General features: G+C 43.6%; 1 protein-coding gene across 4 annotated transcripts; it reads left to right on the top strand.

Moving 5' to 3' along the window:
- The first annotated feature begins 365 nt into the window (after positions 1 to 365).
- Positions 366 to 27973, top strand: tlx2 (T cell leukemia homeobox 2). Of its 4 annotated transcripts, none has more exons than XM_079509005.1 (6): positions 366 to 929; positions 8970 to 9242; positions 12778 to 13015; positions 25972 to 26149; positions 26931 to 26999; positions 27776 to 27973. In XM_079509005.1, the coding sequence occupies exons 1-6, from the start codon at positions 392 to 394 to the stop codon at positions 27785 to 27787; spliced, it is 1308 nt and encodes a 435-aa protein (XP_079365131.1). In that variant the 5' UTR covers positions 366 to 391; the 3' UTR covers positions 27788 to 27973. The 4 variants fall into 4 exon arrangements, with proteins under 4 accessions (XP_079365131.1, XP_079365130.1, XP_079365133.1 ...); XM_079509004.1 differs by having other exon boundaries at positions 25969 to 26149; XM_079509007.1 differs by lacking the exon at positions 8970 to 9242 and having other exon boundaries at positions 25969 to 26149.

Below are 27973 nucleotides of genomic sequence, written 5' to 3'. Positions count from 1 at the left end.
AGCAAACAACAACCGTGGACATAAAAAAAGGAATGGCAACATATTGGATCATAGCGCTGCTGGACACGTTCTTCTGAAGGGAAGTAAAAACACAGCAGCAGGCCGATCCCGATGCTCGTCAACGAGAAAACAACGAGAAGAAAGTCCTACTGCTGCGACGGCAGCGAATGTGGTGCTGGTGGTGAGGTGTCATCTCGGGAAAGACGCGGCGTGGTGGTGGCAGATAGTGGTGCGCGTGTACCGGCGACGATAACCTCTGTTTGCTTTTCGACATTAACGCATGCTAAAGCGTATCAAACAGCGATCAAACTGTCTGTCTACAACAGCAGCTGATATAGGGCTATACACACAAAGCAGCACCGTCCGTCCGTCCACTCCACAGGCAGCGGCCATGGAGCACACGGGCATCGAGGAGGCGGTGAGCCAGCAGAGCCTCCCGCAGCACGAGCCCATCAGCTTCGGCATCGACCAGATCCTCAACAGCGCCTCGGCGGACCCGGCGGCGCAGCAGTCCAGCAGCTGCATGCTGCCCAACCGGACCGGCGCCGGCGACACGGCGGACTACGTGTACGGCTACAACGGCGTCTACAACCCGGCCTGCTCCATGGCGGCGGCGGGGCTGGCGGCGGGATCCTACAACGTCAACATGAACATGAACGTGAGCATGAACATGAACGTCAACGTGAACTCTGGGAACGGCAACGCGGGGGTCGGCGGCGGCGGCGGGGTCATACGCGTGCCGGCTCACAGACCCATGCCGCCGGCGCCACACCCGCCGCCTCCTCCCGGCCATCACCACCACCACCACCACCACCATCCGCCCGGCATCGCGCCCCCGGGGATGGCCGCGATGGCGGGCATGGGGAACGCGAACTTCACGTTTCCGTGGATGGAGAGCAGTCGGAGGTTTGCGAAGGACAGACTAACAGGTAAAAAAAATATATAGATAAATAAATACATAAATACACAGAATAAAGCCCATGGTGGTTGTTTGCATGCTATTCCCTGCGCACTCTCACCCCCATGCCAGTTCTTTGAACCCCGTGCACACAGTGCAAGACACTCCCATATAGCCAAAGTATAGGCCAGGGTGAGACATTGTCTATAAAACACATTATGCTATAGGCCTTTTGTGTTATAGGTTAATAATAGGCTACAGTATAGGCAAAAATATCTTAACTTATTATTTGATATATAGGCCTATATAGCTTTTCAGAGCCTTATGTGGATTAGAATAGCCACTTAAATTCACAGGACCTATATGTGCGGTTTCAGAAAAATATTACATCCATTGATAACCAAAAAGGGCCCTGCATGGTGGCGGTTAAAATATAGCCTATAATATGTTGTCAATGCGGGGCTGGTTTCATCGTTAGCTCGTGATCTAGGAGGACAAATCATATGCGAACCAAGTCAGTTTTTATTATCCCGGCTGTGGGCCGCTCTGATGAACGAGAGGAGAAATTGACACGGACACGCAGATGAATCAGGGCTTGGAGCCATCACTCTCCATTTAGGACGGATGACGGTTAACGACGAGAGAGAGAGAGACAGAGAGAGAGAGAGAGACCCCTTTTTTCAGAATGATGAATTATAATATTATATCGCTGTTTTTTTTCTCTCCTCCTCTTTCTCTCTCTCATAAGCTTATTAAGAACACAGGAAGCAGATGAAATAATAGGATATGACAACACAATAGCTATAGCTAATATAGTAGCCTATAACACAATACAACAAAAATAAACAACAACAACACGTAATAGCATAATAATAATAATAATAATAATAATAATAACAACAACAACAATAGCAGTAGCGCAGCAACAACAACGGTGCCTATAATAATTAAAATAATATCGGTTACATTTTAATTAAACGAAATGTCTAGGCCTATATTACTTTCTAATGCGTGAAAGCTGTATCCAGAGCAAATTAAAAGGAGCTTTGCATACACACACACACACACACACACACACATGCAGGATATATATATATATATATATATATATATATATATATATATATATATATATATATATATATATATATATATGGGGCCTGAGCCATCTATCTGTCCTCTATCCTCGTGTTAAGTCACTTTCAGGCAGCCGACAAGTGCACCTCCTGCACCCTTGCATCCTAGAGATGCCGGTCTTGAAAATCCAATATATATTAGGCGTTTATAGGCCTACAATATAGGTTAGATATATAGATACAGGCTACATCTGAAGGTAACATTAATAATAGGAAGATAAATCAATAATGGCTGCATTTGCTTGCTTGAACTCTAGCCTATAGGCCTAGGCTATGTTAATACAGATGTACACAGATGTTATTTTTTTAGGTCATGACGACTACATAATTTTTAGGCCTTTTTAAAATAAAATAAATAAATAAAGATAGGCTAAGGTTATATCACTCAAAATGTCTCTCCTATATAGAACTGTTAAATGTTTTTGCTAAACTCAAGACTTTATAACAAACAAAGCTGATTTTTTTAAATAAAGCTTGGAGGAGCATTTCAAAACGACTTGCGAGTCCTTCCTTGAATGATTTCACAGCCTACATGTCTCAGCACCGACCTATGGGGGAATGTGCGTATATAGGCTAAATGTTTTTTATTGAATATGGCTAAACTGGGTCATCGTCGTCGACGTTATACTTCCCATTCACGTTAGTTATTTAAGCTCTAAATAGCGACATGAGTATAGCGTTGTATTGAGTTGAGGCCATATAGTAGCCTTACGTTGCGTTTTACTTTATTTATAGGAAGTATCTAATCTTCCACTGATTGATTGAATACTTCATGCCAGTTTGCAAATAGTAGCCTACAGTGGTACGATTATACAAATGGTGACAAAAGGATAACACAAAAAAAGAAGCCCTGAGGGCTTATTTCCATTGTGGTCTGAATACACATGCGTCTCAATTGTATTTCTTTATATAGCCTATATGAATGAAGGCCTATATTGGCTATAAAATAATTTTACATTGAGCTGGGAGGAGCGGGGGCATGAAGTGCCCTTTTTAATTTCCATTAAGCAAACTATATAATAGCCTATTATAGTCGCTGCGCGCGCAGTGTGACGGCAGGTGCTATACTGCTATATAGTCTATGGCTTAGTTCCGTGTTCATATCGTAATGACGTCACCGTTATGAAGATGAAAATGAAGAGCAATCACCATGGGCCCCGCATTAAATATTCACCAATCTGTGTGAGGTTTCCCCCCCCCCCCCCCCCCTTCTTCTTCTTCTTCTTCTTCTTCTTCTTTCACCCTCCATCAATTATTAAGAGCCATGGGACGATATGTCAACTGCAAAAAGATACAGTGTAAATAGGCTTATCAATTTTACTCGTATAGCCACAATGGGCCTGCAGTTTAATTCCTCCCAGCTATATACTGTATGTCCTGCTGTAATTATTATTTGTTGTTTCTCTCCACTCTATTGATTAGTGTCAATATGCGCAAGCCTGCATCCTCTCCGCCTCTCCTTTCTATTCATTTTAATACAAAAAGGGCTTCAACTCGTGACTCGACTGTCGTTTGCTGAAGATCGTTTATATAGAAATGGCGTATAATAATATTTAAAAAACGGACCATATAAATAGCCAAAAACAAGGGATGGTTAAATATTAAGTAATAGCCATAGGCCTGCATGGTGAGCGGTGATTTCTTTAATTTCCTGATTTGTAGGCTATCATAGGATACTTTTTCAGATTACTTTAGCCTATATTATGTGTGGGAGTCGAGAGACCTGTTTAGGCGGCTGGCTATATAGGATATTGCCTCCCGTTCGGTATTGTAGGTTAGGTTATACTATAGTTAATAGCCATAAGTCACTTGAAGCAGAAAACTCCCCAATTTTGTTTTTGAACCATTCCATCTCGTGCTGCGCCAAATTTCACCGCAACTGTCACAGCACGGCATGGACCAGCAGCAGCGGATTGAGACCCGATATTCTGCTCTTCTAGTCTATCTGGGGACGAATGCTTGCGCTGTAACGGAATACGACATGGGTTTTTTTTATGTTAATTGACTTCTTGGCAGTTTGCAGGATTATTAGAGATGTAGAGAAGCATTAACGGCTTCAAATAGCCTACACAGACGGCCGTTTAACAGGCCTCTGCACAGTGCGAAGAGAATCTATGGGTCAATACTAGGCCTAATAGCCCAGTGGTTCTCCCCCAAATTGATATATATTTTACCGTGGACCCCTATCTGAAAAGGTTTTGTGCCAGGGACCCCCAGAAGAGATGATGTATTAATATAAATCTTCCAAAGATTGTCGCGGGGGGCTGCGAGTATAGTGCTGCGAGCTTGTAGATCGGCTATGTTTGAACACCAACAACAAGTTAAAATGATTGTGACGCTATGCTTTTGCTGGGGGGGGGGGACCCCCCCCCCCCCCCAAGGACCCCTGGAGGTCTCTATAGCCGTGCATGTAAAAACACAAATGGCCTTGAGCTATATTGTTTATATTGTTGTTGTTTTTGTTGTTTTTACCGTTATGCAATTACAGCTACTAAAACAATATCGGTTATAACTTATACGAGGAAAAATATACATGTTTTAACTCAATTTCCATTGCTCGGCAGCAATTTTGACAAAGATGAGTATCCTAATGTGCGTGACTCGTTGCAGTATATATAGTAGTAGGGCTATATTAACCAAAAATAACACCTGATACCAGATATATAACTCATGTTACGCATCCATTGAATGCATGGGGCTGTTATCACCGTTATAATCATCCCAACATGGTCCCAGGCTCCCAGCTGAAAATAATGACACATTCGTGCAATTATCGTTTATTTCATCACATATTTGATCGCCCAACGTTGGGCTGCATCATGTCTCGTTGTGCTCTGCCGATATGAATATATAGAAACATATTTTGAATTCACTCCAATGGAGAACAACCGGGCCGGGGCCTAAATATACAGAACCAAATATCCCGTTCCGTATACAGTCTGTCTGTGGTCTCAGCATAATGCAGTAGAAATTCATATCCATGCTTTTATAGCGGCTTATACTCTGAAATGTCTCCATGAAGCCTCGATTCGCCTCCACGATGTGACAGAAGTCTGCAGTGTGTCTGCTATACTCTCTGCTTTGTCTCACTCCAACGTAATAAATAGCAATATGTGTTCATGTTATATTTCAATATCCCCCCTTTAGAATCCTTCACGGATATATTTATTAGATTGCTACAAAGGTAATATCCGCAGTGGGGAAGGGAGGCGCTGTCGCCGTGAAGTGTTATTAAGTATAAGTGGTTTTATTATGGGCAACATATTCTCCACGGCGGCGTTTTTATTCTTTTATATGCTTATGCTAAATTGTATTACCTAGGCTGCAGATTTAGTCTTCTCGACCATTTCCTCATGTCATTGCACGCATGCACGCATTGCACGGTGACGAAAACGAACGCCTCCCTGCTTGGGACAATATTTGCAATGTTTTCAGTTGAAACGAGATAAAAAAGGAAAACAAAATACATTTTTATTGATTTATTATTGTTTAAATTGAATACGGTCCAGTGTGGGTTCGGAGGCAGTGCTTGATCTCTGGACACACACACACACACACACACACACACACACACACACACACACACACACACACACACACACACACACACACTCACTCACTCACTCACTCACACTCACACTCACACTCACACACACACACACACACACACACACACACACACACACACACACACACACACACACACTTAACTTTCTTTTCTCGTGCAATGTTGAATGAGGACTATAACTAGCCCTAACGCGCTCATGTGTGACGTGTGCATGTGTGTGCAGTAGACTTCGTGCATGTGCACATATTTTTTATTTTTGTATGTATATCCATCCAGTCTAGAATTCTTAGAATTCATTTATTATTTATGACATAATTCCAGACACAACGTGTTGCCATGCATGAGTCAGGGTCAGGCTGTATACATTTAACCCTTTGCCACCTTTGTGCATGCAGGTGCTCAGTTTGGGGTTTTAGACAAATCATGCAGGGCTTGCAGGCACACCAAGATACACTTTCAAATCATCAAGCTCTTCCAACAATAGGCCATTTGAAGAGGGAATATGTATACCTATCTCTGCCAATGGCATGTATTGCTTAGTCAATAAAACAGTAGGCCTACAATATATCTATATGATATAACCTATATAATCGCCAAAAAACCCCCAGAAAACCCCAAAATAATAATAAATAAACTCAATATTTTAACGCTTTCATATTCATAACACGAAACCATTCGCAGCATGCAGTTCCCTGCAGGTTGTCAGCAGCTTGGGATCTGTTTGTGTGTTTTTATACTGGTGTTGTTTGTAGTCTGAGCGTGCTTGTATGTGCCTGGTCCATTAGCAGCCTCGCAGATGGCCTGAAATAGCCGTCTAATGCAGTATTATCTGTTCCTCGCGGGCCTGCTGCCTGCCGTTGGAGACAGCAACAGACACGTTTCTTCATGGCTGCATGAGAAAGCCACGATATATAAGCCTGTAGACACATTCTATTTTTTAAGGGCAAAAGACTATAAAGGCCTATTTATACTTCAGTTGTGGGTGATGAGGTGAACCTGCACCGACCGAAATGCTGCATGCATGGTCACCTTATGAGTTGACCACCGAAAAGGTGGTCACTTCATATGGTAACTGGAGTATGAATATGCCTTATTTATAAGAGATGCTATGCCATTTTAGGCGTCGTTCACGTGAACTTTATTCGTGGCCTATAAAGGCCTATTCATAGTCCAGAGGTATAACCACAGAAAACTACAACATGACGTCACCGCTCGCACAACACATCTACAAAAACTACAACATGACATCACCGCTCGCACAACACATCTACAAAAACTACAACATGACGTGACGTCACCGCTCGCACAACACATCTACAAAAACTACAACATGACGTCACCGCTCGCACAACACATCTACAAAAACTACAACATGACGTCACCGCTCGCACAACACATCTCTCTGTCCGAAAACCGGACTATTTATGAATAGGCCTAAATTATAGCTGCAAAATCATGGATGACTGATAGGGACGTCGTCACATCGTCAGCCCAGTCCCCTGAAAATGATCGTCGTTGAATCATGCACAGTAGCTTTGTTTTCCATTTCCCCCCGTGAAAATGTTCTGCTCGTGTTGGCAAGCGAGTTTTCAGGTTGCTGAACTCTGAACGCATGCAGCAGTGTTGTTGTTGTTGTTGTTGTTGTTGTTGTTGGCCCCCCAAGGGGACACCTATGCAGATGTGCTTCTCATATTCATTTTGGCTCCTGGTGTGTTTTCCGACACAATACGGGGAGAAAACAAACATTGTAAGACAGGCCGACACAACAGCTCGCTGACGGGAGGAACAAGAGGGAGAAGTGTCACTGTATTAATGTTGTAAATTTCCATTCTTGGAGGAAACAGAATGAGTATATGTGGTGGTAGATCCTATATACACAGGGACTGGATCCATGGCCAGAAACGATCACGTTACACACTTTATCGATCTTCTGTTTACCCACGGCTGACAAAATAGACAGGATTCATAGATATTTTATGATGCAGACGGATGATAAGTTGTTATTAATACACAAGATGCAGATTGATATTGTGAAAGTGAATTACCGAAAGTGGACGGCATATCTATATATAAAAATAAATAAATAATAAAACAATATTCACAGTAAATTATATATTTGAATGGCTGGCGACCGAAAGTAAAACTATATAGGCCTATTACCAGGGAGAATAAATCACATTTGAAGTGTCCCATTGAGAAATGTTTGCACAATCAGGCATCTACTTGATTGACATGCTATATCACAAAATGAAGGCAAGTCACAGTACCATGAAGCTGGAAGCCCTATAGCTCTGGTCCATAGTTCTAATGCTTCTATGATTCTGCCCTGCAGGGCAGAATCATAGAAGCATTAGAACTATGGACCAGAGCTACATATGCCCTGTAGCACGGGACCCAAACGAGTGAAAATAGCAGACCTACAACAAGCTCACAACGCGCCACGTTGTGAGCTTGTTGTAGGTCTGTTATTGTCACTATACTTCTTATATATATTTATGGAAATTATTAGATTTGTTTCGTGTTATTCATGAAATACTTTTGAAAAATGTTGGAATTGTTTTCATTGATGAGAAGTGGTGATTTAGTTTATAATAATATAATAATGTATATAGCTTTAAGTGTAGGAAACGGAAAACAGGAGATATTTTATAATAATTGGTCCACAACCCGAAGATGGGTCCCACTCCCGACCGACTGTTTGGGAAACTATGGCCTTCTATACAACCCAAGGTTCTGCAGTTAGTTCAACATCGCTCTGACTAAATATATATATATACTGTATATGCAGTGTAGCCCCATTCTTTCCCCACAATGCACTGTCCCTAAACCCACAGTGGTGGGAAAAGTACTGGAATGTTTTACTTGAGTAAAGGTACACTGCAATTTATAAATACTCTTTTACTTGAGTACAGGTGCAAAAGTAATGACATCAACATTTACTTAAAGTACCAAAAGTAAAAACTCTTTATGCAGAATGTCCCATTTTAGGGTTTTAAATTTATATTAGGCTGAAGTGGTTCATGTATTATTTTGTAATCATAATCAAAATCTACAAAGAGACTATAGGAACTAAAGTTTTCAAATAATTGTAGTGGAGGAAAAAGTAGAACATTTGGCTCTGAAATGTACAGTGGAGCGGAAATACTCAAGTAAAGTAGGCCTACAATTACCTCAAAACTGTACCTAAGTACAGTATACTTGAGTACTTAAGGCCTATTCATACTCCACATCACTTTAGGTGATCGTTTCGGTGGTCAACCTTTCGGTGGTGACCTAAAAGTGGACTATGAATATAGGCCTTCAGTGACTTGACACCATATACTCCAGCATGGGGTACCTTCACTGTGTCTCGCCCCCTTTCCTTTAGGGGAGGAGTCAGAGGACACTAGCCCAGCAGCAGAGGCCAATGGGAGGCCAGAGGCGGGGGCCGCCACGTCCCTGCCAGACCTCTGTACTCCTCTCCTCAAGGCGGGGGACATGGTCAAGGGGGTCCCCGTCCACGGCCCCGCCGCGTGGAGTACGGTGGAGTCGTTAGCCAAACGCTATTATTATTGTTACCCCGAGCTCGCTGCTCACCTGCAAGACGGCAGCGGCCTTCTGGCCGTAACAGACTATCCTCTTCAAAAAGCCGCTTGTTCAGGTGAGTCAGCCCCCCCCCCCCCCCCCCCTTCCCTACACATCACACCTGACCTAAATGGTCCCATTTAGACCCGACTTCGAAATTTAGAAAATGTCTTGTAAATCATGACAGTCTTCTGAAAACCCTATGTTTCTATATCAGTGGTGCTCAATATTTCTTGTCAAGGACCCCAGAAACTATATATGTAATCGGCCACCAACCACCATCTGAAAATATGTTGTTCCAGTGACCCCCCATGCAGAAGCAAAGATTTGACTTAAAAACGCTCGCTCTGAAAGAATATATATATTCAATGATTTGGGCCACATTTTCACGATTTTTCAAAAATAGCAGACCTAAAAGCTTGTGAGCTTGTAGATCTGCTATTTTTCAATAGCTAAAGTATAACATCATGCTTAAAAACACCAAAAGGGGTTAAAAGGAGTATATATAGTTCACCCAAAAATGACTTTACTGTCTGATTCCACACACCACAAAGCCTTGAAGACTACACTGGCCATCAAATTATTCGCTTATAGGAATACAACAAAACATTAAACAACACAAATTCAAGGCTTCATAGTGTGTGGAATTGATAGAAAAGTATTTTTTGGGGTGCTATACTAGGATATACTACTAGGATGTTTTCACAATGATTATAAGCAGTAGTAGTATTAAATAAGAGTTGAAACAGTATGCATATAGAAGCATTAGACATAGTCATTGTGGTAGTAGTAATAGTGGTATAGGCACAGTGTTGATTTTGGCAGCAAATTTAGATTTTTAGTTTAGTCATAGTCTTTTGAATAAAAACAATGTTTAGTTTTAGTCACATTTCAGTCATCTGAATTCTGAAATGTTTTAGTGTTAGTCTATAGTTTTAGTCGACTAAATATCATAAGATTTTAGTCGACTAAATGTAGTTGATTTAGCCGACTAAAATGTATTTTGGTGGGCCTGATGGCTGATTTTACACTTGCTGAAAATAGCCGATCTACGAGCTCACAACGCGTCGCAGCGCAACGCGTTGTGAGCTTGTAGATCGGCTATTTTCAGCATTCAAACCATGTGTAAAATGACTACTGGATCGCTTGTCCACTAGTCCCTTCCTAGCATTTCAGTCTTGTTTTTATTTGTTGACGAAATTGTCAGTATATTTAGTCTTAGTTTCAGTCATCATGCATGCTTATAGTTTTCATTTAGTTGTCGTCAGGGAAAAAAGGTAGTCGACGAACATTTTTCGTCATTGTTTTAGTTGACGAAATCAACACTGTATAGGCATAACAGTAATATAGTACAAGTAATAGAAGCAGTACAGTGACTATGCAGGGCTCTTCAACGTTTTTCAGGCCAATTAAGGACCCCTCAGCTCAGCTGAGAGAGAGATGAAGCACTATATAGTGGATCAAATTGTGTTGCAGATTAAAAAATCTCGTACATTTGACAGATATCCTCATATAGCCTCATTTGACAACATTATTAACTATTATTAACTGTTATGATGTTAATGTGTATTTTCAGACAGTTATTAACCTAACATTTTGGGCGGGAACCCCTTTTGATGTTTTAAGCATTATGTTATACTTTAGCTATTGGAAAATAGCAGATCTACAAGCTCATAGCGCGGCACCAAGTGCCGCGCTACGAGCTTGTAGGTCTGCTATTTTTGAAGAATTGTGAAAATGTGCCTCAAATCTTTTAATATATTCTTTCAGAGTGAACGTTTTTAACTCAAATCTTTGCTTCTGGGGGGAAAACTGCAGGACATTTTTAAAATTTCGACGTGCAGGCCTAAATTAACCTAATTGCCGAAAATAGCTGTCCTATAGGAGTGTGAGGCGCTGGGAGCTTGTAGATCTGCTATTTTCGGCTAATGTTCCCCAAAGAAAATGGATGCTAGGATTCAGGGATTCTAGGATTCAAATGGTTAATGTAAATCCCCCCCACGGCCCCCCGTAGTAATTCTGAGTATAGGCCACTATCGGGATCACGTTACTGTACTTTATAAGCAGCATTAGTATAGTAGCAGGCAGGGACGTGCACACATAGACATCAAAGGGGGCTTCAGCCCCTGCCCTTTTACCCGTCTGTAAAACAACTGCCCTTTCCAGTCCACGAATGCAGCATTTACTACATGGTGAAAGAAATGCAATATGCCTCTCCTTTCCATGCCATGCCGGAAGGCAGCATTCAGGAGAATTGCATTTTTCCCCAAAGTCTACTGAACTTGAACACAGCATTTTGCGTTGAACAAATATGTTTAGAAATCAATGTCGTACAACCACATCTCCACTAGCTAAAGAGTGCTGGGTTGCGCCCCCCGTAAGAGGGCACTTTTGGACAAAAAAAAAAAAATAGCGAAAATAGCAGATCTACAAGCTCACAACACGTCGCGCTGCGACGCGTTGAGAGCTTGTAGATCTGCTATTTTTTGTCCCAAAGTGCCCTCTTACGGGATTTCAGCCCCTGCCTCTCTAACACTCTCTGCACGTCCCTGCAGTAGTGGTAATTGTATAGTAGCAGTGTGTGGGGAGTCTGGGGACATGTAAAAACCATGTCAGTCATGGTTGCTTCTGGAAAACAATGCGTAGAGTTTGTAATGTTGGGAGTATACATATGGATCACAGTAATACTATTGCTTTCATGAGTAATTAAGTAATATTGTAGTACTTTCACAAAGTGGGCAAAGTTATTACACTTTATTGTCAAGTAACACGGTGCTTTCAGAAGAAGAAGATCTTGTTTCTAAAGCTTCTAAAAACCCATGTTGCACGCTAATGACTGCAGTTTGTGTGCGTTAGCCTATCTTTTTCACACTTTAGTTTTTGCTTTTTAAATGTATACCCTTGTATGCGTGTATAAATGAAGAGGGTGCTGCAGCCTCTGAATTGTTTCTGTAGTGGCATAAAATGTGATGCTAAAAATAACATTTTAACACCTTGTAGCATTTGTCTTTTAGCTAGCTATACCTTCTTCAATTTAAAAGGTATTGTAAGTAAGGGATTTATTTTAATAATGATAAAAAACAAAACTCCATATTATGACAGAAACAATTTGTCCATAGTGGTTTTTCTTTAGTTACATGGGCATCCCTGTCTCTCCAGCTCTTCAACAGAATACATTTTCAGGTGCAGGGACAACCAGTCAGTTCATTTGTTGAAGTGCCAGTTTTGGTCTGCTCATTGTTTATGTATTATGTAATGTTTCATCACTTCCGATTTAACTTGTTTTATCATGAGCTTTCTTTCCTGGTTCAGTGAAATTGGTACCCTGACCTGGAAATATAATTTTTTGTGTTTACTAAAGAGATGGAAAGACAAGGAGACACACCTCTTAATGTACAAATGCTGTACAATTGAATATAGATCCATATTTAACTCTTATTTTAACGAAAACTATAGTTCTTCTTTAGAACATGAGGATGTTTTGTGAATAACGCAAACATGTAATATAACCTAACCTATAGCCTATACTGATCTAATAAAACATTTTATGAATTATTATACATTTTCTTTTACCCCCCCCCCCCCCTCCTTCTCATTTTTTGTCTTTCCAGCCGCTCTCTCGCCCTTCTCCGTGACCCGTCGCATCGGCCACCCCTACCAGAACCGCACGCCTCCCAAGAGGAAAAAGCCTCGCACGTCCTTCAGCCGCGTGCAAATCTGCGAGCTGGAGAAGCGCTTCCACAGGCAGAAGTACCTGGCGTCGGCCGAGCGCGCCACCCTGGCCAAGGCCCTGAAGATGACCGACGCACAGGTCAAGACCTGGTTCCAGAACAGACGGACAAAATGGAGGTAGGGTCACTTCCCATGGAACGTTCTTTTTTTGGTGTGATTCAACCCATTATAACCCATTTAGACCCGACATATCAGTGGTGCTCAATATTTGATGTCAAGGGACCACCAGAATTATATGTATTTGTCCGCGGACCCCCGTCTGAAAATATGTTGTTCCCGGGAACCCCCCACTGATTGAGATGCTATTTTAACTAAGTCTGTTCAAATATTATTAAACAAAATATTTTGGGATGAGGGGGTCCGTGGCCAAAGACATCATTTTGGGGGTTCCGCTTGACATGAAAAGGTTTGAGCACCACTGATATAGGAACATACCTTTTTTTACAAAAAACTGTTTAGGATTTAGACAATTATTATATTCAGTGCGAAAGGACAGGCTTTACTGTTGCAAAGAGAACGTTCATCAAGATAAAAGTTTAACAGTCTCTCCCGTGGATTTCTAAACAAATTAGTTCAACGCAAAACACTGCGTTCAAGTTCAGGAAACTTCGGGAAAAAAATCAATTCTCCTGAATGCTGCCTTCCGGCATGGCATGGAAAGGAGTGGCATTTGCATTTCTTTCACCATAGTAAATGCTGCATTAGTGGTCTAGTTAAAGGTGTAGGGAAACGGAAATGGTGGGCATTTTATTTTGAAGTTTCAGACGGTTTCAGCTTGAAACACCGGCTCTGAAGTTTCTGAACCAATCAGAGCGTCGCATCCCTTCAGGCAATGGGACGGTAGCTAGAGACGGTAGCTATGCTACACGCAGGACGCATGGAGTGTGTTTGTTTACTAGACATGCATTCCTAGACATGCATTAACCACTTCAGCCCTATATGTATACTTCCATCCGTCCATTTGAAAACAGCCGATCTACAAATGTTTTTCAAAATCGTAAGTAAAAAAAAGGGCAAAGAAGTTTAGGAATAGCATGGACGAAAAAAGAGCCCTTTCTTTGAATTCCGTATTTCCACATTGCAGTATTGATACTCTTACTTTATCACCACTGCTTATCCCATTTAAGTCGAAATAAAAAAAAACTTTCTTCTAAATCATGACAGTTTTCTGAAAATCAGTTTTTATTTTTTTATTATTCTTTATTTACCCAGGGAAGTAGCTGAGCACAGGTGCTCATTTTCAGCAACGCCCTGCACATAGAAACACACAGACAGACACACACACGCACACACACACATTAAAACCTGGGAGCTGACCAGTACAACCACAGTCTTATGCTGTTGGCCACTAAGCAGCTCCAGGGGGAGCAGTTGGGCGTTCAGTGCCTTGCTCAAGGGCACTTCAGCGGTGTTGGGTGAGTGATGACAATCACTTCCCCACCCAGATTTCTCCTGCCCGTCCGGGGAATCGAGCCGGCAACCTTTCGGCAACAAGGGCACTCCTAACCCTTAGGCCACCGCTGCCCCAAAAGTGGTGGCCAGTGGTGCTCAAACTATTACATGTCAAGGAGCCCAACAACTGTATATAATTGGACACTGACCCCCCATCTGAAAATATGTTGTGCGAGGGACACCCCCCCACCCACCCCCAGAAGCAAAGATTTGAGCCACATTTTCACGATTTTTCAAAAATAGCAGATCTACAAGCTCATAACGCGGCACTCGGTGCCACGCTATGAGCTTGTAGATCTGCTATTTTTCAATAGCTAAAGTGTGCTTGAAACACCAAAAGGTGTTCCCGCCCTGAATGAGTACTTGAATGAAAACACAAGTGAGATTGACAGTCTCTGCAGCTGAAGCATTCAAGCGTGCACCACCAGACACATAATATTGTGCTTAGCGTAGCTACAAGTAGTATCTTGGAGGCCAGTTCACTTGACCAAGCACAATTATTGCTGGCCCGCCTAAAAGGCTTTTTAGAAATGTGCTGTACGAAGCAATATTGACCCACTCATCATAGATGGAACTGACTGCACATGCAGTCTGTGGGAAGAAGGGAGGGGGAAAAAGCCCTCACTTCATTCTGTCTGCATTGCTTGCAGCCAATTTGAAGTAAATGAGTGGGAAATCAAATTATGATACCTCAGCCTTACTTAAGGGTGGCGGGCACATTTCAAAGGTATATTAAGAGTGGCTAAATTACCTTTGAATAATCATATTTAAATTGTGTTAACGTTCCTCCACAACAAGTTTGATTTCCATTTCGTAAACATTGTAATCGTTTTGAAACGGTTCTGTGACAAACATGGGTGATATAGTGAACACCCTGTCTGTCTTGAGAAAAGATAAATTGAATGTTATTAGAAATAAAACTTAAAAATTCTCATTTGACAACAACATGATTTAAAAATGAATTAGAAATCATAGTGGAATAAGCCTAAATTAAGACAGAGGGATATAGAGACTGTAATTGCAGAATGGAAATGGAAATAGTGGAATAATGTTTTTGAATCAATAAAATGACATGAAAAAAACAACAACAACATGCCATGAATAACCAAGGAATTGGCTGTCAGATTTCCCAGTTTTGCAGAGATTTATGTCATTTCCCCGTAGCGTGTGTGCACCTGATATAGGACGGGGGATGAGGGATGTCTCCGCGTGCACGGCTACGCTAGTAACAAGCACATGATCGAATCAACAGCCGGCACAATTACATTATGATAATGCTGTTAACAATAACGTGTGGCTAATGGATGGGGAGCCGGCGTGCATGAAAGACTTTATTATTATAGAAGCCTCAACCTGCAGCTTTCACGTTGCTTTTTGTATGCAGTGCTGTTTTTGGCAGCACATTTCTATTTTAGTTTTAGTCATAGTCTCTTGAATAGTTTTCATTTAGTTTTAGTCACATTTTAGTCACCCGGAATGTTTTAGTGTTCAGTCTAGTTTTAGTCGACTAAATATAAGATTTTAGTCGACTAAATCTACAGTTTATTTAGTCAAACAAAATGTACTGGGCCTTGATGCAGTCGTAATGGCTGGTCTTTTCACTTTTTTTCTCTAGATCAGCTATTTTTCAACTAATTGTAAAATTACTTATACTGGATGTCTTGTCCACTAGTCCCTTAACATCTGTCTTGTTTTTATTTGTTGACGAAATTGTCAGTATATTTAGTCTTAGTTTTAGTCATCATAGTTGAGTTTTTATTTAGTTTGTCAGTGGAAAACGGTAGTCAACATTTGTTGTCTTAGTTTTAGTCAACGAAATCAACTTCTGCTTTTGTATTCCTCCTCCTCCTCAGCCAGTCAGCGGTGGTAAAAGTACTATATATACTCACAGGCTTTTACTTAAATTACAGTATCAATACTGCAATGTAGAAATATATAATAATACGTTACAAAGTCCGGAATTCTAAATGTACAACATATATGGCTATACTTAAAGTAGTACCAAAGTAGCTCTGGTCCATAGCTCTAATGCGTTGCATTTAGAGCTATGTTACTCTCGACTTCCGCCGCTCGCATGAATGCAGACCAGCCTCTCGTCTTTAGCGTAAATAAAAAGAACGTTTTTGCTACTCACCAAAACAAAGGCGGGTTGTGTCATTAGAAAGCCTACTTTCCTTAGTGGAAGCACTCTGAGCCCCCCACCACACGTAAAAACGGTACTTTTTGGCCAAAAGGGGATTTTGTTTCCACCGGGAAAAAAATACCTTTAGTTACTCCGCTGCGCCCTCTACCGATACTGCCCAGAGAATTGCCTCATAGAGAATATTTTCCCCCCGGTGAAGAAAAATCCCTTTCTGGCCAAAAAGTACCGTTTATACGTGTGGTGGGGGGCTCAGAGTGCTTCCACTAAGGAAAGTAGGCTTTCTAATGACACAACCCGCCTTTGTTTTGGCGAGTAGCAAAAACGTTCTTTTTATTTACGCATTTATGCGAGCGACGGAAGTCGAGAGTAACATAGCTAGTACCAAAGGTACTATGCATAATGTCCCATTATACGCACATTTTCAAATGTAGAAATAATCTTGTGAAAATAGCAGATCTACAAGCTCACAATGTGTCACATCAAGAGGCATTGTGAGCATGTAGATCAGCTATTTTCAAATGGCCGAAATATATAGGGCTGAAAGTGGTACTGGGAAATGTATGTTTTGTAATAATAATCATAAAATCTACAAAGTAACTAAGTAACCAACCATTTTTCAAATAATTGTAGTGGTGTAAAAGTTTGCCTCTGAGATGTAGTGGAGACTGTGGAGTAGAAGTAAAAGTACAGACAATTGGAAGTACTCCAGTAAAGTAAAAAATAGCTAAAAATTGTACTTATAGGTACAGTACTTGGGCGGCTGTGGCTCAGGAGGTAGAGCAGTTCGTCCAATGATCCCTGGGTCAGCGGTTCGAATACCGGCTTCTCCTGTCCACATGTCGAAGTGTCCTTGGGCAAGACACTGAACCCCACATTGCCTCCAATGATTCGGTCGGTGTGAGCTCGCCACCATTGGTGTGTGAATGTGGGAAGTGAGGACGCTGGCGTCGAATGAATGAATAAAGCGCTTCGAGCACTTGGAAAAGCGCTATGAAAATGCAATTCATTATTATTACTTGCTGCTAATTTGTTTATATGGAGTATCCATAATGGTAATCAATGATAATGTAAGTATACCAGTAAGACACCTGAAGGCGAGAAGCCCTCAGACGCGCCGGCTGCCGGGCGCAGCTGCACTAATAACTTTGGGGCAGGCCCGTCTAGAGTTTAAATGGACAGGTATCAGTCAAAAGGGAGACATCAAAGAGGAAGGATGGAATGGAATGTCAGAACAGGTCAGCTCAATATATGGAGACCTAAGGGTTTGAGGTTTGAGGTCAGATGTAGAGTTGCTGGCCAATATTGTTGACATCACGGATCTCCATATATGGGCATTCCCATATATGGGCTTACTATTGATGACATCAGGTATCTCCATCCCTGATGATGTCACATGATGTCACGTGATGACAGACTAACTGACTGACGGGAAATGCACGTTTGTCCAGGAAAGCCATATGGAAATGTATCGTTTATGACTATACAGAATTTGAATCTCTACCTATAGTAGAAGCCTACTTGGACCTGTAAACCTATACAGTAACAAATAATCTGTAGGCTCACATGTGGGGCCGGGTAGTTATACGAGTAAACGGAGACGTTTCAAAGTTCATCAACTATATAGCTGCAAATTAATTGAACTTTTCTGTCATCCTCACGCACACTTTCACTTACGCGCATCATGACACTGGTCGTGTGATCTATAGTTTTGTGGACGTCGCGGCGACCCCCACACGGAGTTGCACCACTTACTTCACACGGGTGTGATTTTTTAAATTTATTGTATTGACCGTTGAGAAATGTGATGACGACGCGTCAATGTCGTCAGTTACTGGGAAGTCGGACGTCACGAACTTCCACAGAAAAGGGAGTTAGAATCTCAAGGGAAACCGTACCGGTTTGCCTGGTTGAGTCACCATTCTAAGGAAATGTGCCCATAATCAATCGCATGTGTCTGCTCGCTCATACAAACAGTAAGTTACAATGAACAGCAGCGTGAGTTTAAAAAGGAAGGTACATTTTTTCACAGTGGTCCCCAGGTTGATTCTCAGTCAGGGTGGTGGTGGTCCCTGGTTCATAATTAGTTGATTCTCAGTCAGGTTGGTGGTGGTCCCTGGTTCATAATCAGGTTGATTCTCAGTCAGGTTGGTGGTGGTCCCTGGTTCATAATCAGTTGATTCTCAGTCAGGTTGGTGGTGGTCCCTGGTTCATAATCAGTTGATTCTCAGTCTGGTTGGTGGTGGTCCCTGGTTCATAATCAGTTGATTCTCAGTCAGGGTGGTGGTGGTCCCTGGTTCATAATCAGTTGATTCTCAGTCAGGTTGGTGGTGGTCCCTGGTTCATAATCAGTTGATTCTCAGTCAGGTTGGTGGTGGTCCCTGGTTCATAATCAGTTGATTCTCAGTCAGGTTGGTGGTGGTCCCTGGTTCATAATCAGTTGATTCTCAGTCAGGTTGGTGGTGGTCCCTGGTTCATAATCAGTTGATTCTCAGTCAGGTTGGTGGTGGTCCCTGGTTCATAATCAGTTGATTCTCAGTCAGGTTGGTGGTGGTCCCTGGTTCATAATCAGTTGATTCTCAGTCAGGTTGGTGTTGGTCCCTGGTTCATAATCAGGTTGATTCTCAGTCAGGGTGGTGGTGGTCCCTGGTTCATAATCAGGTTGATTCTCAGTCAGGTTGGTGGTGGTCCCTGGTTCATAATCAGTTGATTCTCAGTCAGGTTGGTGGTGGTCCCTGGTTCATAATCAGGTTGATTCTCAGTCAGGTTGGTGGTGGTCCCTGGTTCATAATCAGTTGATTCTCAGTCAGGTTGGTGGTGGTCCCTGGTTCATAATCAGGTTGATTCTCAGTCAGGTTGGTGGTGGTCCCTGGTTCATAATCAGGTTGATTCTCAGTCAGGTTGGTGGTGGTCCCTGGTTCATAATCAGGTTGATTCTCAGTCAGGTTGGTGGTGGTCCCTGGTTCATAATCAGTTGATTCTCAGTCAGGTTGGTGGTGGTCCCTGGTTCATAATCAGGTTGATTCTCAGTCAGGTTGGTGGTGGTCCCTGGTTCATAATCAGTTGATTCTCAGTCAGGGTGGTGGTGGTCCCTGGTTCATAATCAGTTGATTCTCAGTCAGGGTGGTGGTGGTCCCTGGTTCATAATCAGTTGATTCTCAGTCAGGTTGGTGGTGGTCCCTGGTTCATAATCAGGTTGATTCTCAGTCAGGGTGGTGGTGGTCCCTGGTTCATAATCAGTTGATTCTCAGTCAGGGTGGTGGTGGTCCCTGGTTCATAATCAGGTTGATTCTCAGTCAGGGTGGTGGTGGTCCCTGGTTCATAATCAGTTGATTCTCAGTCAGGTTGGTGGTGGTCCCTGGTTCATAATCAGTTGATTCTCAGTCAGGTTGGTGGTGGTCCCTGGCTCATAATCAGTTGATTCTCAGTCAGGGTGGTGGTGGTCCCTGGTTCATAATCAGTTGATTCTCAGTCAGGTTGGTGGTGGTCCCTGGTTCATAATCAGTTGATTCTCAGTCAGGGTGGTGGTGGTCCCTGGTTCATAATCAGTTGATTCTCAGTCAGGGTGGTGGTGGTCCCTGGTTCATAATCAGTTGATTCTCAGTCAGGTTGGTGGTGGTCCCTGGTTCATAATCAGGTTGATTCTCAGTCAGGGTGGTGGTGGTCCCTGGTTCATAATCAGTTGATTCTCAGTCAGGGTGGTGGTGGTCCCTGGTTCATAATCAGTTGATTCTCAGTCAGGGTGGTGGTGGTCCCTGGTTCATAATCAGTTGATTCTCAGTCAGGGTGGTGGTGGTCCCTGGTTCATAATCAGTTGATTCTCAGTCAGGGTGGTGGTGGTCCCTGGTTCATAATCAGTTGATTCTCAGTCAGGGTGGTGGTGGTCCCTGGTTCATAATCAGTTGATTCTCAGTCAGGGTGGTGGTGGTCCCTGGTTCATAATCAGGTTGATTCTCAGTCAGGGTGGTGGTGGTCCCTGGTTCATAATCAGTTGATTCTCAGTCAGGGTGGTGGTGGTCCCTGGTTCATAATCAGTTGATTCTCAGTCAGGGTGGTGGTGGTCCCTGGTTCATAATCAGTTGATTCTCAGTCAGGGTGGTGGTGGTCCCTGGTTCATAATCAGTTGATTCTCAGTCAGGGTGGTGGTCCCTGGTTCATAATCAGTTGATTCTCAGTCAGGGTGGTGGTGGTCCCTGGTTCATAATCAGTTGATTCTCAGTCAGGGTGGTGGTGGTCCCTGGTTCATAATCAGTTGATTCTCAGTCAGGGTGGTGGTGGTCCCTGGTTCATAATCAGTTGATTCTCAGTCAGGGTGGTGGTGGTCCCTGGTTCATAATCAGTTGATTCTCAGTCAGGGTGGTGGTGGTCCCTGGTTCATAATCAGGTTGATTCTCAGTCAGGGTGGTGGTGGTCCCTGGTTCATAATCAGTTGATTCTCAGTCAGGTTGGTGGTGGTCCCTGGTTCATAATCAGGTTGATTCTCAGTCAGGTTGGTGGTGGTCCCTGGTTCATAATCAGGTTGATTCTCAGTCAGGTTGGTGGTGGTCCCTGGTTCATAATCAGTTGATTCTCAGTCAGGGTGGTGGTGGTCCCTGGTTCATAATCAGGTTGATTCTCAGTCAGGGTGGTGGTGGTCCCTGGTTCATAATCAGGTTGATTCTCAGTCAGGGTGGTGGTGGTCCCTGGTTCATAATCAGTTGATTCTCAGTCAGGGTGGTGGTGGTCCCTGGTTCATAATCAGGTTGATTCTCAGTCAGGGTGGTGGTGGTCCCTGGTTCATAATCAGGTTGATTCTCAGTCAGGGTGGTGGTGGTCCCTGGTTCATAATCAGTTGATTCTCAGTCAGGGTGGTGGTGGTCCCTGGTTCATAATCAGGTTGATTCTCAGTCAGGGTGGTGGTGGTCCCTGGTTCATAATCAGTTGATTCTCAGTCAGGGTGGTGGTGGTCCCTGGTTCATAATCAGTTGATTCTCAGTCAGGGTGGTGGTGGTCCCTGGTTCATAATCAGTTGATTCTCAGTCAGGGTGGTGGTGGTCCCTGGTTCATAATCAGGTTGATTCTCAGTCAGGTTGGTGGTGGTCCCTGGTTCATAATCAGTTGATTCTCAGTCAGGTTGGTGGTGGTCCCTGGTTCATAATCAGTTGATTCTCAGTCAGGGTGGTGGTGGTCCCTGGTTCATAATCAGTTGATTCTCAGTCAGGGTGGTGGTGGTCCCTGGTTCATAATCAGTTGATTCTCAGTCAGGGTGGTGGTGGTCCCTGGTTCATAATCAGGTTGATTCTCAGTCAGGTTGGTGGTGGTCCCTGGTTCATAATCAGTTGATTCTCAGTCAGGGTGGTGGTGGTCCCTGGTTCATAATCAGTTGATTCTCAGTCAGGTTGGTGGTGGTCCCTGGTTCATAATCAGTTGATTCTCAGTCAGGGTGGTGGTGGTCCCTGGTTCATAATCAGTTGATTCTCAGTCAGGGTGGTGGTGGTCCCTGGTTCATAATCAGTTGATTCTCAGTCAGGGTGGTGGTGGTCCCTGGTTCATAATCAGTTGATTCTCAGTCAGGTTGGTGGTGGACCCTGGTTCATAATCAGTTGATTCTCAGTCAGGGTGGTGGTGGTCCCTGGTTCATAATCAGTTGATTCTCAGTCAGGGTGGTGGTGGTCCCTGGTTCATAATCAGTTGATTCTCAGTCAGGGTGGTGGTGGTCCCTGGTTCATAATCAGTTGATTCTCAGTCAGGGTGGTGGTGGTCCCTGGTTCATAATCAGTTGATTCTCAGTCAGGTTGGTGGTGGTCCCTGGTTCATAATCAGTTGATTCTCAGTCAGGGTGGTGGTGGTCCCTGGTTCATAATCAGTTGATTCTCAGTCAGGGTGGTGGTGGTCCCTGGTTCATAATCAGTTGATTCTCAGTCAGGTTGGTGGTGGTCCCCAGGTTGATTCTCAGTCAGGGTGGTGGTGGTCCCCAGGTTGATTCTCAGTCAGGGTGGTGGTGGTCCCTGGTTCATAATCAGGTTGATTCTCAGTCAGGGTGGTGGTGGTCCCTGGTTCATAATCAGTTGATTCTCAGTCAGGTTGGTGGTGGTCCCTGGTTCATAATCAGTTGATTCTCAGTCAGGTTGGTGGTGGTCCCCAGGTTGATTCTCAGTCAGGGTGGTGGTGGTCCCCAGGTTGATTCTCAGTCAGGGTGGTGGTGGTCCCTGGTTCATAATCAGTTGATTCTCAGTCAGGGTGGTGGTGGTCCCTGGTTCATAATCAGTTGATTCTCAGTCAGGGTGGTGGTGGTCCCTGGTTCATAATCAGTTGATTCTCAGTCAGGGTGGTGGTGGTCCCTGGTTCATAATCAGTTGATTCTCAGTCAGGGTGGTGGTGGTCCCTGGTTCATAATCAGTTGATTCTCAGTCAGGGTGGTGGTGGTCCCTGGTTCATAATCAGTTGATTCTCAGTCAGGGTGGTGGTGGTCCCTGGTTCATAATCAGTTGATTCTCAGTCAGGGTGGTGGTGGTCCCTGGTTCATAATCAGTTGATTCTCAGTCAGGGTGGTGGTGGTCCCTGGTTCATAATCAGGTTGATTCTCAGTCAGGGTGGTGGTGGTCCCTGGTTCATAATCAGGTTGATTCTCAGTCAGGGTGGTGGTGGTCCCTGGTTCATAATCAGGTTGATTCTCAGTCAGGTTGGTGGTGGTCCCTGGTTCATAATCAGGTTGATTCTCAGTCAGGGTGGTGGTGGTCCCTGGTTCATAATCAGGTTGATTCTCAGTCAGGGTGGTGGTGGTCCCTGGTTCATAATCAGGTTGATTCTCAGTCAGGGTGGTGGTGGTCCCTGGTTCATAATCAGGTTGATTCTCAGTCAGGGTGGTGGTGGTCCCTGGTTCATAATCAGGTTGATTCTCAGTCAGGTTGGTGGTGGTCCCTGGTTCATAATCAGTTGATTCTCAGTCAGGGTGGTGGTGGTCCCTGGTTCATAATCAGTTGATTCTCAGTCAGGGTGGTGGTGGTCCCTGGTTCATAATCAGTTGATTCTCAGTCAGGTTGGTGGTGGTCCCTGGTTCATAATCAGGTTGATTCTCAGTCAGGGTGGTGGTGGTCCCTGGTTCATAATCAGTTGATTCTCAGTCAGGGTGGTGGTGGTCCCTGGTTCATAATCAGGTTGATTCTCAGTCAGGGTGGTGGTGGTCCCTGGTTCATAATCAGTTGATTCTCAGTCAGGGTGGTGGTGGTCCCTGGTTCATAATCAGTTGATTCTCAGTCAGGGTGGTGGTGGTCCCTGGTTCATAATCAGTTGATTCTCAGTCAGGGTGGTGGTGGTCCCCAGGTTGATTCTCAGTCAGGTTGGTGGTGGTCCCCAGGTTGATTCTCAGTCAGGGTGGTGGTGGTCCCCAGGTTGATTCTCAGTCAGGGTGGTGGTGGTCCCTGGTTCATAATCAGTTGATTCTCAGTCAGGGTGGTGGTGGTCCCTGGTTCATAATCAGTTGATTCTCAGTCAGGGTGGTGGTGGTCCCTGGTTCATAATCAGTTGATTCTCAGTCAGGGTGGTGGTGGTCCCTGGTTCATAATCAGTTGATTCTCAGTCAGGGTGGTGGTGGTCCCTGGTTCATAATCAGTTGATTCTCAGTCAGGGTGGTGGTGGTCCCTGGTTCATAATCAGGTTGATTCTCAGTCAGGGTGGTGGTGGTCCCTGGTTCATAATCAGTTGATTCTCAGTCAGGGTGGTGGTGGTCCCTGGTTCATAATCAGTTGATTCTCAGTCAGGGTGGTGGTGGTCCCTGGTTCATAATCAGTCAGGTTGGTGGTGGTCCCCAGGTTGATTCTCAGTCAGGGTGGTGGTGGTCCCTGGTTCATAATCAGGTTGATTCTCAGTCAGGGTGGTGGTGGTCCCTGGTTCATAATCAGGTTGATTCTCAGTCAGGGTGGTGGTGGTCCCTGGTTCATAATCAGTTGAAAACCCCCGCTATAGATCAGTGGTTCCCAAACATTTTAGCCTGCGAGTCAGTTACCCAAAAGATACATTTGATGTCTCCCGGGACCCAAACTGGTGAAAATAGCAGATCTACAAGCTCACATCGCGACGCTTTACGACTATTTTCACTACTACTTAAACATTTGTTTTCTAATTTATGGAATGTCTTGATTCTTCTTTTATTTCCTCATGAAATAACTGAACAAATCATTTGTTAATTAATTAACCCTAGAACATTAAACACGGGTGATTTTCACCCGGACGATTATATTTTTGCAATTTTCATAATGTTGCTGATGTCTGAGGTGGGTGGGTCTTTCAGTACCTTCATGATGCTCAGTGACATCATAGAAGGTAGCTTGTAGGTTTTTTTTCCTGCCCACATCCCTGGTGTTTTCGACAGGCAGGTGTTCGGGTGAATTTTACCCGTGTTTAGTGATAGTGTGATAGAGAAAAAATCCCATACACCCACAATGGACATTTAATTTTTGTATTTTTTTATTCACTGGACCATGTCTTAGGAATGGGTCGACCAAAGGAGAAGTTCCCAACTTCATTTCTCTTTTTGAGTGGTGTAAACCACTCCTACAACTGGCTTTTTTGTGCAGAAAAAATGAGCATGGTTGCTATGTTCACCCTGTCTGACTGACGTAATGAAATCACACCCGGGTGAACAGGGTGAACATAGCAACCATGCTCATTTTTTCTGCACAGAAATCACCCGGGTGTGATTTCATTACGTCAGACATGATTTCATTACGTCAGACAGGCTATATAAGATCTTACACCACTCAGTTCACACGGGTGTGATTTTTTAAGGAATATTCAAAAAATAATATGCACGTTTTTCATCGATTTTGCCCCCACATGATAGGGTGGGTGGGGGATTCAGATTTTACGGGGGCCAGTTTCGAATTGCAGCCGTCCGTATAGGTGCTCTTTGAGAGCGGTTTTGAAGGAGTCAAGGGATTTGCATGTCTTAATGACTGTTGGTAGGGCGTTCCACATTTTGGTGGCATAGGAGCTTAAATAATTTAGTCCCTTGTTTGTGCCGAATCTGGGTTGCACATGGTTTATTGGGGTAAGCAAGTCCCTGGACATACTAGCGACATGTCCAGCAGGGGTGTATACCGTAATTTCCGGACTATAAGCCGCTACCTTTTTCCCATGCTTTGAACCCTGCGGCCTATAAGGTGCGGCTAATCTATGGATTTTTACAGCTAACGGCCACTAGGGGACCTTCTAAATCTATCTCTATGGCCGGCTATGGCCTCTATGCGGCTTATAGTCCAGTGCGGCCTGTATATGTACACATTTGTTTTTTTCCCTAAATTTAGCTGGTGCGGCTTATATTCAGGTGCGCTTTATAGTCGGTACTTGTACATCATGTTGCCTCACGCTACAGAAACAGGAGATAAGCAAGGTTTATACTTTACTTTACCTATAATATCCATCTAATATAACTTTATGCAACGTTCCTCTCCCCTTCACCACCACCCCTTCCCTCCCCACCTATATACATTCGGTCCAGGAGGCAGACAGCCGAGGAGAGAGAGGCAGAGAGACAGCAGGCCAACCGCCTGATGCTGCAGCTGCAACAGGAGGCCTTCCAGAAGACGTTGAGCCAGCCGCTGCAGCAGGACCCCCTGTGTCTGCACAACTCCTCCCTGTACGCCCTCCAGAACCTGCAGCCCTGGGCCGAGGACCAAAAGGTGACCTCCGTCACCCACGTGGCCTCTGTGGTGTGACTGTGTGCGTGCGTGTGACGTAAAGCATTTTTTAAATGTTTTTTTTTTGTGGCTTTCGCCTTTATTTTATATATTTTATGGAGGGACAGACAGTAGGCTGACAGGAAATGGGGAGAGAGATGGGGGGGAAGACATGCAGTAAAGGCCAAGGTGCCTGGACCACTGAGCCATGGCCCAGGCCCGTAAAGGATTTTTTTAAGCCTGATTTATGCTTAGTTGTGCGCTGGTGTCACACCACCGCAAATAGCAGATCTACAAGCTCGCAAATGTGTCATGAATATTATAGCATTATGTACGAGTCCATAATGCTTTGTGATATCACATGACACGTTGTGGGGGTTGTAGATCTGCTATAATTTCTTATGGTGCACAGCCGAGTATAGAGCACTGTATAGTCTGATGTAATTTACTCATCCTACCTGGGTCCTATGTTTTTTCCCTTCGTTCTGAATTCCCATTGACGTGTTTAACATCACGTCATGTAAGAACTGAGTTCCAAAAATAAACAGACAAGCACAGCAGTTTGACTCATGGATGTGAAACATCAACTGACGGCGAGAAAACGCTATGTTACCGTTAATTAATGAATGAACCTTTCTCCAGAAACAGACTGTATCAAATATTGGTGACCGATTATCGTATGCGATACAGACTTGCAGAGCCTGCACCTCCCTGACAATATCGCCGGTGACAGATTCTTATACATACACGATTCTAAGATGAACCCCCATGTTATTTTCCATAGAGAAAATACTTCGGTATCGACCCAGGAGATGAGCAAGTGACGTCAGGACTTCGGTACTCTATAAATCAGGTATTAGAGAGTGTGTGTGAGAGTGAGAGAGTGAGAGTGAGAGAGAGAGTGAGAGAGAGTGAGAGAGAGTGAGAGAGGGCAGAGCATGATATTGGGTGATGTGAATGACATCAGTGTATAAGGAACGGACAGACGGGAGTCTTCTCTCTTTTAGAGAAACAGAACCCCTCGAATAAACACGACAATAATGCAACACCGTCATATACTGTAGCTGCAGGGGTCGAAAAAAAAGGAAGTTTGCCATGGAAATAATTTAACTGGACATCACTGCGTTTTCCCCCATTCATTTGATCGTTAACCGCAGCAGCCTTGTGAGGAAGAAACAAGGACGTGCAGAGACTGAGACATTTTATGCACATTTATAATAATTATTAAAATAATAATAATAAATTAAAATTTACATTTGGGGGGTATCTTTCACAGTAATAAATAAAACATGTTCTAGATATTATAATGATCACAAAAAAACATATACAGTTATTTTACTTACTTTTATCATGGTTAAATGTCAAAGGTCATAAAAAAGATCCAGAGATTTTTAATTTGTGTGAATTTCAGCCTCTGTGGGGGGTATTTATATGCAAATATCATGACCAATGACATTGCAATGATGACGTTTAGGTGAAAAAAAGAACAGAACATAATTTAATTAATTAATTAATGAATTCAAATATGTTGTATTATTGCAACGCTGGGTGTTACAGGGTTAAGGTACCTGCAAACTGTTGAGTATAATCTTTCCTGCCCTCACACAACGATTTCCACTCTCCCTCCAGCTGTCGGTCTAAAAAGGGAGGACGTACGGCACTTAACCCTGCAGAGTGCCAGGAAACAAAATGGACACCTCTAATAGATGCCCAACTATCAAGACTGTCCCCCCCCCCCTCTGTGTGTGGGGCTCAGGACACGCCTCAGTCTGCAGCTCTCCGGAGGCGGCAGGCAGAGAGACACTGACATTCTGCCAAATGGCAACA

Source organism: Electrona antarctica (genome assembly GCF_951216825.1).
Source record: "Electrona antarctica genome assembly, chromosome: 1".
In the NCBI taxonomy this organism is placed as follows: domain Eukaryota; kingdom Metazoa; phylum Chordata; class Actinopteri; order Myctophiformes; family Myctophidae; genus Electrona; species Electrona antarctica.
This window is presented reverse-complemented; position numbering and strand designations above follow the sequence as displayed.